General features: G+C 47.9%; 1 protein-coding gene across 13 annotated transcripts in view; it reads right to left on the bottom strand.

Annotated features, from left to right (window-relative positions):
• Positions 1-2,150: 2,150 nt before the first annotated feature.
• Positions 2,151-11,696, bottom strand: part of Hdac4 (histone deacetylase 4) — a 265,090-nt gene continuing 255,544 nt past the window's right edge. For all 13 annotated transcript variants that reach the window (XM_057753741.1, XM_057753832.1, XM_057753732.1 and 10 more), the window contains 3 exons: positions 7,947-8,031; positions 6,997-7,138; positions 2,151-6,736 (listed from right to left, as the gene is read on the bottom strand). In XM_057753741.1, coding sequence (XP_057609724.1) covers positions 6,697-6,736; positions 6,997-7,138; positions 7,947-8,031 — 267 coding nt within the window. In that variant the 3' untranslated portion in view covers positions 2,151-6,696. The remainder of the gene's footprint in view (positions 6,737-6,996; positions 7,139-7,946; positions 8,032-11,696) is intronic.

Below are 11,696 nucleotides of genomic sequence, written 5' to 3'. Positions count from 1 at the left end.
ACCTCACTCACCCCCGAGGGTGGTTCTAAACCAGTTCATCACTGCCTGCAAACAACTTCAAAAGAGACAATAGCAAAATGCGCTGAATGACTGGGGACTGGAAATGAGACTACAAGGGACTCGACTTGCAAGCGAAGCATGGGAGACACTATCTGTGGCCTGCAAGATGTAGCACTCTCAGCTCCAGCGCCACGTCTGCCTGCACGCCACCATGCTCCCTGCAACGATAATAGACAGAACCTCTCTAACTGTAAGCTGCCACCTCAATTAAATGTTTTCATTTGTAAGAGTCGTCACGGTGTCTCTTCACAGCAATAAAAAATACTAAGGAGTTGGTACCAGGACTGGGATATTGCTGCGATAGGCCTGACCATGTTTCTGTCTGGAAGAATTTGGACTTTGGTACTTTGGGTTATGAAAGGAGTGAGATGTGTTAAGCACTGCTTAATGAGTCATACTAGTAGGAGCACGGAAGACAGAGGTGCTAAGAGATATTAAAGCTGTTGGGGGCTCACTCAAGAGGTTTCAGAATTGTTTAGTGTGTTGCCTAGAGATCATTCTTGTGACTTTTTGGTGAAGGAAGTGGCTGCCTTTTGCCCTTGTCCAAAGAGTCTGCTTGAGGCTAAAGGGAAGAGTTTTAGATTATATCAGCAGAGGAAATCTCAAAACATCCTAGTATAGACTGTCATGTAGACATTAGTGGTAACTCTAATGAAGATTTATAATGAAAAGGCACAAGCTGAGCAGGCTAAATTACAAAATGAAAAAGTTGAGGAGAAAAAGAGCACCAGGCAGTGGGATAGAACTAAATTCTACGCCCAAGGAGATAAAAGATTAAGAAATGGGATAAAGGAGTGGTAATCCCGGGCAAGATCCCCTCCGGTTAAATTTCCAACTCGTGAAAAGGAACTAAAGGAAAGCTTGGAGCCCAGTGCGCTGGGTCACACCTTTAATGCCAGCATTGGGAAGGCAGATGTTGGCAGACTTGAGTTTGAGGCAGGGCTTGGTCTGCAGAGCAAGTTCAAGGTCATCCAAGTTTAGGCAGTGAATATAGAAAGCTGGTGAAGATGTTATTAAACAAGGGATCCATGTTCCAGCCCCAGCAAGCAGCAGAACTTGGCAGCTCCAACCAAGTGGTTCTGGATTTAGAGTTAAGGATAAAATTAAGGAGTTAAGGAATAAAGCCACGGAGGCCAGGCACCTATCAGGGGTATCCCCGAATGGAGGCCTAATAGAGAGGCCATTGTGTGAAGCTGTGAAGTTGAAGCCTGGATTGCCTTGGAGACCCCGAGATGTTAGAGATGACAGCATCATGGATACCTGTTGAGAGCTGCTAACAGGGAGTGGAGTCAGTTCAAGAGAAAGAAGTGTGCTGCAGTCATCAAAGCTGAAACAGAGTCCGAGATCTGAGGAACATTCATCAGACACGGAGTTGCAGAGTTTTGGAGATTGCCCAGCTGGTTTTCAGTCTTGCTTTTGTCCAATATTTCCTTCCTATGTTCCCTTCCCTGCAGTTTGGAACGGTAATGTATACCTGTGCCATTGTATGTTGGAAGCATGTGACCTGCTTTTTGATTTTTACAGGGGAACAGTTAAGAAATTTCCATGTGTCTCCGAAGAGACTTTGAAATATTATAGACTATGGAGGCACCTGAAGTTGGATTGAAAGTAGTAAGATATGGCTATTAAGTCCTTGGGGACCAGGGAGTGGAATGTGGTTTGAAACAAAATGGCTCCCAAAGTGGGTGGCACTAGTAGGTGTGGCCTTATTAGAGGAAGTGTGTCACTGTGGGGGTGGGCTTTGAGGTCTCTTTTGTTCAAATTTCCTTCAGAGTGACAGCCAGTCGGCTTCCTGCTGCCTTCTGGTCAAGATGTAGCCAGCATCATGTCTGCCTGAACACCACCATGCTCCCCCCACCATGATAATGGACTGAATCTCTGAAACTTTTAAGTCTCCACCTCAATTAAATGCTTTCTTTTAAGAGTTTCTTACTAAGGGGTCTCTTCACAGCAATAAAACACCCCTGATTTAGACAGATGTCCAAGGAAGGGGCCCAATGATTCCCACGGGCACAGGAGTCAGTCCCCGGGGTCCCAGGCACACACATGCTGAAGGAGAGAGCACAAGTGGAGAGCAGAGATGGGAGGGCAATTAACGCAGTCTTTATTTACACCACAAGAGTGACAAGTGTGTGATGTGGTACAAACACTGGACCCGGGAGGTGGAAAGAGGTGACCGCCAGAGGACACCGCCGGTCAGTGAAACCCACCACACAAAATGAAACAAGAATGAGAAAACCAAACATGACCTCCAACCCCGCCAAGAGGAGAAAGCGCCGCCGAGGGGAGGTTCAGACAACCAAAGAGAAAACAGGCTGTTACAGAGTGAAGGTGGTCATGGCTGTGGAGCCCACACAGCATCGTGTCGTGGCACTTTAATGGCTCAGACCACACTTCTGTAGTGAGCTCTCACTGAGTGAGGTCAGCCTCCTGTGCATACATAGAAACAGCATGTTTAACATTCTTACAGAGTGGGAAACAGTGCCTCCTCAGTGGAGCGTACGCCCCAGAACAAGGCCTGTCTGCGTTCTTTCCTTTCCATAGCAGACTCTGATCAATGTGAGGCCAGAGAGGCTGTCAAGGCCGGGTGCAGAGCAGGCCCGGATCCTTGAGAGGGAGAAATGGTTTCCTCCAGTGCCAAGTATCACTTAGACCCAGGGCTCACAAAGGCCTGGACTGCTCAATGTGGAACCCCAGCCCCGAGTCTTCCAGAAGGAACAAACCCGTCAACACAGCTGTGCCGAGACGGGGACTCACCTGAACCCCTGGTTCTCAACCAGGAGCCAGTGACAGCAGGCTGGGTGCACCTGGCCCCCGTGCAGGGAGAAAAAAAAGAAACAAACAAAACAAAACAAAATCCTCTCAAGCAGCTTGAGAGACAGGCAGTAGGGTCTGGATGTGGAGCTTGCCCATGGATACAATCCACTCTCTGTCAAAGGTGCTAGGGAAACTCTTCTTAACGACGCATGGGTAAGTAGTCCTTTATTTTTTCTTACGATAAAAAGTACATTTTCTTAAGAATAAGTTCAATAAGACTCAAACTCCCCCCTCCTCTCCTTCAAGGTTTTGTTTTGTATTACAGAAAAAATTTCTGTATCTGCAAACATCATGAGAGGGGAAAGAAAGGCATTGTTTCTCTTTCCCCAAAGCTGCCGAGTTTGGCGTGCAAAATCTGTATACAATATAAAGACATGCCGGCGTACATCCATGCAACCTCCAGATGTAGGAAACTTAAAAAAATATATTTATATATTTATATCTATATATTTATATATGTATCAATGCCCATAAAATACATGGGCCCAAAGTCTACAAAAAAGGATGGAATGAGCACGTGGCTGTGACCAGTGAAGGAATGTTCTGACAGAAAGAAACACAACCAAGTCTATCACCAGTGCTGCGCAGACCATTGCAAATGGTCCTTTCTTGTGGGGACAGATCTCAAAGTAAAGGAAAACTCATAAACACTTTGATTAAGCGGCCCTCGGAAGCCAGAGCCCCGAGACGTCCTTGTGGGTGGGGCCTTGGTAACAGCCACCTGCTGGTGGGGCACAGGCTCTCAGGCTGCAGCTGGAAGACCCAAGGGTGAGTGAACACCAGCATCTTGAGGACATGGTGTCTTCGGGCTTCCCTTAAAGGGATGTAAAGTGCTTGCTCCCCCTGGCTCCCTCGCCAGCACCCACCAAGGCCTTTGCAAAGGAAGGGAGAAGGTGGAAGGTTCAAGGTCCGGGCAGGGGAGTGCTGTGGTCCTGCCCTGGAGGTCAAGGCCGACCTTCTGCCCTCCCTCGCCCTGGGTGACAACTGTGGGGGAAGGGCCACGCGTCTTCAAAGGGAAGAAAAGGCTATGTGGTAGGTAATGCTTTCAGCTCACAGGAAAGCTGGAGTGAGCTGGCTCCCTGGCTAGGCCCCTGAATCAAAGGGTGACTTAATGGGACCAAAGTGAGTCCCTCTCACAGTACCCTGGCCACCAAGTAGCCTATGACCCATTACCTGAAGAAGTAAGATGATGTGTACCTCCCCACAAATCGTGGCTGCCACAAAAAGGGCAGGTAGCAGGGTGTGCAGAAAATGGGCCAAGGCGGCCAGAAGAGCAGCTAGCTGGCCTCTGCCACCATGCAGTGCCACAGGCAGGGGAGGGGCCACATGGGCTCCCTCAGATTGGCTTCTTCTGCCAAGGGCCAGAGTAGCCACAGGGAGGAAGGAGTCAGACATGCCCCAAGATCACTCTACCCTGTGCTCTACCCACTGCCTTAGCTTAGCACTGACTCACAGCAGCCCAGCGATCAAAAGTCCAAGAATGTGTGCTCAGCTTGTCTGTCACATTACCCTGTAAATGCCACCTAACTCAGAAACTTAGCTGGGTGTCCTTTCTGAGTATCTCACTTCCTCTTGTCTGAACTCCACATACTTTGGAATGAAATTGGTGGCTTTAAGTGCTAGAAAAGAAGTTAGCAGTAAAAAGTCAGTTGTCATGGAAAAAAAAAAGAGCAAGACAAAGACTGACTGTCCTTCAGGACCCTGTGCTCCTAAGGGCTCAAGTGACAAGGGCCTTGGTTCAGCAGCCGCAGGCTACAAATCCAGGGCTGTGAGGCTGCAAAGGAAGCCCCTGAACAGGTGCAGGGCCGGGCTCCGAGCCAGGCGCTGTGGACATGCTTCAAAGGTCTTTGGGAAACTAGAGCTGGAGTTCTATCCTGACGGAGTGGTTACAAGTCCACGCTCAGTAATGCCGACCGCCCTTATGGCTCACGTGGCCTGCCTGCCTTGTAATACTACTAGTGTTGCAGGACAGAAGCCCCTGGCTGTGCAGCTCCTGGGTGGAGCTTGAAAAGACAAGGCAAGGGCACAAGCAGACGTGCTATTCATTCCCGAGAGAGAGGTTCACTCTGAAAACCAAGCATGACAGCAGCAGTCCTGCGCAAAGCAGCGCTCTGCTTGGTACAAAAGAAACAAAACCAAACCATAAAAACAACCTTCAGAGTTATAAAAAAAAATGTACAAGAAAGAATTTAGAAAGAAAAAGTTTTAGACATTACCACCTTCAGAAAACTGCTGAATGGTGAGAGGAAAAAAATGTAAAAACCACAAAACAATGTTTTCTTCAGAATCTTTTGTGAAAAATTCATACAAAAATCAACAGCAAGTTTATATCCTTTGCTATAAAAACTCATCAGGTACATATGTGCATGGAGGCTTGGAGAGGGCAGAGGCTTTGATAGAAAATAATTAAAATTAAAGTACAAACTGGTAGGGAAGTTGCCCAGGGGTGAACATGTTGGCGATCTGGAAGCTGGCCAATTTGGAGCTCAAAATTCCTTGGGCTTCAATCCAGACCCCAGCCCTCAGCACCTCAGAGCTAACACACATGTCTTTCACCTGCCAGGACCTCTGCGGTCTGAATTTATTATATATATTTATATATACTTTGTCTATAAATGCATTATAAATATTTTATCAAGATCTCATAAGAATCAAGTTTCTTAGCTTGGAATACAGTGGAATATATATTATACATATATATATATATTTATTTATACCTAAGATTTAAGCAATACTTCATGCTACCTGCTTTTAATGAAAAGCATTCCGATCGTAACACTGCAGTGTGCCTACGACATGCTTCACAACCGAATGGAGATGCTCGACCGCTACGTGACGGATGAGAAAAGAACACTTTGGATCCGTTTAAAATGTGGTGGACTTCAAAACTGCCGGCGGTGTTCGCTGCTTTTGGAACTACCTCATCTTCCTTAAACAGCGATCAAACCAAGCAAGGCTGGCTGTACTGTGGCCCCTGGAGACAGTGGCTGGCGTATACTTTTGTAATGCCAGGCCAGTGTCACCAGTTCAGCCAGCCACAGGACACTGTCACACCAATTCTTGGTGATTTTTTTTTTCTTAAGGCATTGTTCCTCAGACTTCAGAAAACCCAGCCACAGAAAAATCCATCAGAGCAATAAAAAAAGGCACAAACTCGCATCTTCCGATGGCTTCGAGAAGCTCCAGCTGACTCCCAGGCTCACATTTCTGTTCTGTCCAGTTTTTTTTTTCTTTAAAGTTTCTTCCAACTCTGTCCCTCACTAAGCTGTGAACCCCCACAGCACCCCACTAAGGTTCACAAGGCAGGCCAGAGCCATAGAAAACTCTGTTTTTTTTTTTTTTTTTTTTTAAAAAAAAGCTACAAGATGAGTTGAGTGGTTTACACGGAGACTGTGGGATTGTGGGTAAGAATCAAATGTTAAGCACCAGTTTTAATCAAGTTTTTTTCTGTATTATTAGATCTTTGATTTTCATTCCTCATGTCAACTCGATTTAGCAACTCTGCCTAAGTTGCCACAGGCTTCTTCCTTCGCGGTCTTCCCCTGGGGAATCCACCAGCATGTGCTTGGCTTTCCGCATGTCTGTATGCCTGTGTGTTGCGCGCTGTCCTGTGTTCCATGTGATCTGCCACACCTGGTGTTCGTATGCGTCTCCAGACCCGTGGTCCAGGGCGGCAGAAAGGCTTCCCGTTGCTGCTGCACGCCTGGTGTCTCTTTGCACTCAGAGAGAGCACCAAGGCAGAACGCAGGAATGACACGGGAAAGTTTCTTGGCTGAGCTTCAAGACAGACAAACAAAGGAGAGAACAGCAGCTTCAGGGCTACAGTGGTGGCTCCTCCTCCATAGGCTCCTCCTCTGATCTGTGGAGAGAAGGGGGTCCGGTATGGTATGTGAGGCCCTGTGCAATCAGGCTTCCTTTCCCACAGAGTTGTTGAGATCCCCGCCCTACTTCTCTGGTGGACGGTTTTAATTTGGAGAGTCAGTGAGCATGTCCACCATCTTTCCTGTCCATGCGGGGCTAGCCTGGCATAAGGCTGGGTGCATACAGTTAAGATTCAGGCAGGTCCTCAAGCACAGGTGTTGGCAGCAGGCCTTAGGGAGGGCATGGGTAGGGGCTTACCTCTTCTCAGCAGGTTTGACGCCTACAGACAGTGAGGCCATGGCGGTGACAGTCTCAGCTTCTTCGTTCTCACACTTCTGGGCCTCAATTAGAGAGTGCCCCACGGTGGAGGACAATCGCTGCAGGCAGCGCCAGTACTTGCCTGAGGGAAGAGGGAATACTCAGTGACTTTCCCACTTCTGCTGGCTTGGCTCAAGGCCACTGGGCCCAATGAAAACTTTCACTTGTGCCTGCAAAGTGCCTCTCTGAAGAGTGCTGCCTGGTGATGAACTCACGAACACTTATCTGCAGCACAGGACTGGACAATGGGTTGGAACTGTTATGGGGCCTGGCTCCCCACATTCACAGGTCTCTGCCTTGCTGTGGGCAAGCAGAAATTCTGGGAGCAGGCACATGCAGACCCCCGGGGTTTGCTCTCCGGAGCCTTGTAGATGCTGGGAATAAACCAAATCCAGACCCAGCATAGGGAGCCCTGCCTGAGCAGCTTCTTAGAGTAGGGGCGTAAGGAGAAATAGCTTTGAGGCCAGAACCGAATGGCCTGGTGGGAAGTTAGGAGAAGCCTTCAGGTGTGCATCATCTATGTACCAGAATGGGCAGACCAGAGAGCCCAGGCAAGGGGTGGCAGGTGTACCTGGGGCAGGCAGGGTGCTGCATGGGTGCCTAGCTGTGTGCCTGCTGCCTAGCCCTGGGATTTGGAGCTTGAATAGGAGATGGGTTCTATCCTATGCGGGGTACTTCTGGTCTAGGACACGGATTTATAATCCAAAGCATGCTGGTTTTGGGCATCTGAATGAAGTAACTTGAAACCATTGGTGCCCAGATTCTTTTGAATCCCGGTGTAACAGGAAATGGTTCTAGGAGTCTCTTCTTGTTCATCAAATGCCAGGGAAAAAGAGACCTTGTGTTCCTACCCCGGGTCCCATGAGCAAACCACTTGGCCAGCCACTTACTGTGGATGTCCATTACTTTCTCCATGGAGTGGACGGCATTGGCATTGGGTCTCTGCTGCAGAACCTTTTCTGGCAGAGGGTCAAGCTGTAAGAGAGACACAGATATATTATGATGGAAATGGCTGGCATATAAACTATGTATGTGTTAATGGGTATTCAGAGAGAGCACGTTGCTCCCAAAGATAAAGTAACTTGTTGGGAAGATAAAGTAACTCTAAAAAGTCAACACAACCGGCATATTTTTCCTCCTTAGGGTACAAAGGACTGTACTCCAAAAGGAGGCTGCAGAGGATGTACCACTCAGCAGAGAAAGAACCGTTAGTTTCTGAAGCTACACTTCTACGACCTGGCCTTGCAATGCCCAAGATCTCTCATCTGTCTTTTCTCACAGATAGAGGATAGAGGTGAGTGGAGGGAAGTGAGTGGGTCTCTCACAGATGACAGGACTAACAACATGGCATAAAGGAAGTAGCAGGGCCCCAGGGCAGAATGAGCTCCAGCAATAGCTCTGCAGATAGGCCTAGAGACCAGGGAGAACACACAAAAGGAGAGCTAGAGCCAGTTCTAAAGGGAAGCTGATCTTACCTCGGCTCTGGGTTGAAGCCATAAAATAAAGCCACCCTGAGTTTGCCTGGCCTCAACCTGACTGCACAGCTGCCAAGTATAGTTGTTGGGCTTTCTGATCCAGGGCATTTGGCCAAGTCACTGCAGCCCTCTGTGTGACATCCATCCCCAAACTGGCTGTATGTGAGTGCTGCCAATTACATCCCAGGAAGCATGACCTTCTAACTGAAGACATCACTCAATATAGCCAGGTAGTGGAGCCAACGTGGCATTAACCTCAAGCTATTCAGCAACTAAAGCAACAATGACTGAGGTCAGGCTCTGGAGGAAAAGACTGGAGAGGCTTGCAGCACCCAATGAGGTTAGAATTAGGACCTGCTTAAGACAAGCCACAGGGACAGCAGAAAACACAGAGGGTCAATGTAGAACAGTGTCTCACGGCCACAGTTGGGACAGGCTGAGCACTGAGCTAACACAGCAGAGTCATCACCCAAACTCCAGCCCGAGCATAAACAGAGAATTAAGTAAGTGTATGTGTGGAAGACAGATATTCCTGATAGAACTGCTAATAATTCCAGGACACAGAACTTACTGCTTTTCCACCTATACCTCATACAGGGGAAAAGAAGTGACTTCAAGTGAAGGCAAGGTAACTAAGGTGAATACAGCACCATGCAGCCTCACAGTGCAATACTGACAATGGTCAGGCCACTGATATCTCCCTCCCCAAGTTTATCACCATGAGCAAAACCCCACACATATTTTTTGCACTGCTGTGATAGGAGGAAGGGTTTGTTTGGGTTAGGGCTTGAGGGCTCAGTAAATCCTGGAGGGAGGTGCAATGGGGAGAGCAGTCACACAGGCAATCAGGTAGGAGCACAAGTGAAAACAAACTGCCTGAGGGCCCTGCAGACAAAAGTTATATAATTTCCTCAACAGTGTCAAACATACAAGTTTGTAAGGGACATTTCACACTTATACTGGCCAACATAAACTGAGACAAATTCCAAAAAATCTTGACCAGAATTTCCCCAGGTCATCAGAGTCATGATGGGAGGTGGGACAGGCAGGGGAGACCAAAGGGTGCAGAAGAATCAAGCTCAACACTAGATCCTGGGTGGAACAGAGGAAGGGTCCTGTGTAGAGCTGGTGATATCCAGATATACCTGGAGTTCTGTGGACACTCAGGGAGAGTCAGTTTCCAGGCTATGGGAGTAAAGACTCAAGTAGTGGTAAGGTTGGCAAAAGGGGAAGGTTTCTGACTGGTGTGCGGGCACTTAGGCACTGTCACTGACACCCCCAGCCCAAATAAAAGGTTCATCTGGATTATCAAAGACTGTAGTTACACATGTTCAATGTGTTTTCAATGATGAAAGAAAGAGGTCACTGAACCTGACCTCGTAGACTCGGGAAGCCAGACTTCTAGACCTGCATGTAATACTAACAACCAGAATGTAAGGGTACGGAAAGCTGGGCAGTGCAAACAGTGGTGCTATAGCTGAAGGGAAGAGGCAGAACAGCCAGACAGTGTTCAGGAGAGAGGGAGGCCCCAGCAAAGATCCCCAGCTCTCAGGAATGAGCACTGGAGGAAGGAATGACTGATGTTTTTCTGTCAGCTGTGGCCTGGAGGGCCTTCTGGCTCTGCGGTCCTGGCTCTGCCATGGCTGCAATATGTATGTAGGTTTAAACTAAGCCTCTATCGTTCTATTGACCAACAAAGACTCAGAAGTCAGATATGAGGGTGAAAACCTGCTAGATCAGAGAAGCCCAGAAGCAACCAGCTGTCCTTGCTTTTTGGATGGAGATAGAGCAAGAGGTGTGTCTCTTCACTTGTCCTAAACCCAAAAAGAAGTGCCAAACTCCAATCCCACGCTTTCCTTCCTTTTCATCTTCTCAGCCAAATTCCTGGTTTCTCTAGGCTAATAATAGTCAGCTAGCTAGTCACTGGCTCCACCTCCTGATTCAAGGTTAACTTTATTAAGTTTTGGAGTGTCAAAGTGAGATCAAATATCCTGCAATAAATGACCATGTACTCTCCAGTGCTGGAAATCCCAGGCTTAGGCAGCGAAGAGGTCCGCAGGGACAGCAAAACCAGAAATCTCTAGGCACGCTGGAAACAAACCGCAGAACATCAAAGGCAGACTCAGAACACTCAAAGTAGCTAGAGACAGCAGGTCATCTCCAGTCAGGACGATGGGCACATACAGCAAGACAAGCAAAGGGCAACGGCTCTGTGCCAAGAGGAGACAATGGCTACATCATATGCCCAGTGAAGCTGCCATAACATCTCCTCAAAACAGAGTGGAGTGTTGCCCTTTTCCAAGAGAAAACCCATAGTATATTACTGAGACACAGTAAGAATGTCCTGCAGGAAGGCAGGAAATGAGGGATAATGGGGAAAGAAATCTCCAGAGTGCAATGTGGCCCAGACCCAACGTGGGTGACACATGACAGCAACAAAAATGTCCAGTCAGTGAAATTAAATAAGTGAGAGGAAGGCATGTAGCCTGGGAGGGGCTAGGACTTGGCTGCCAGTTTGGCAGAAAAACACGAAGATCTAGTTAAATTAGAATTTCCAATGAACAACAGTTTCTTAAATATAGAGGTCATATGTTCATCCTGGAGATCCCAGTGAGGCCACTGTGGTCCAGGCCTTGGCTCCCCAGGAATAAACCTCCCGACCCTGCTGAGAGTGCCGACCCATGGGGAGGACGCCTGCTGTACATTTTTCAACTGGGCACTGGGAACACAGGGAGTTTAGGGATCCTCATCAGCTCACATTAAAAGATGGTAAAGAAGGAAAGTTGGGAGCTATAAGACAAGGCAGACAGAATGAGACTGGAGAAGTGATCAGAAGAGCTGGAAATGACCAAGGTGCCACCTACAACAGATGGCTGGTATAGAAACAGACTTCAGCTTTGGACTGTTTCGCAAAGATATATAAGAAATCTAGGAGGTCGGCTGGAAGTCAATGACAAAAACAAGGGTCGCTGGGCGCAGCTGGCCAAAAGGCCGAGAGGCATCTTAAATGTTCAGTAGCACAGAGACTTGAGGGCTGACTGTGACTGGGTGTAAAGAAGGCTGCATGGTAGCGACAGAGCTTCAGTTCACTCAAAGAACAGGATGGCTTGATACTCTTTTATAAACCAGCTTAAGATGTGTAGTACTGGGAGAGACACAAAGAAA

The sequence above is a fragment of the Chionomys nivalis genome, chromosome 2 (assembly GCF_950005125.1).
Source record: "Chionomys nivalis chromosome 2, mChiNiv1.1, whole genome shotgun sequence".
NCBI lineage: Eukaryota > Metazoa > Chordata > Mammalia > Rodentia > Cricetidae > Chionomys > Chionomys nivalis.
This window is presented reverse-complemented; position numbering and strand designations above follow the sequence as displayed.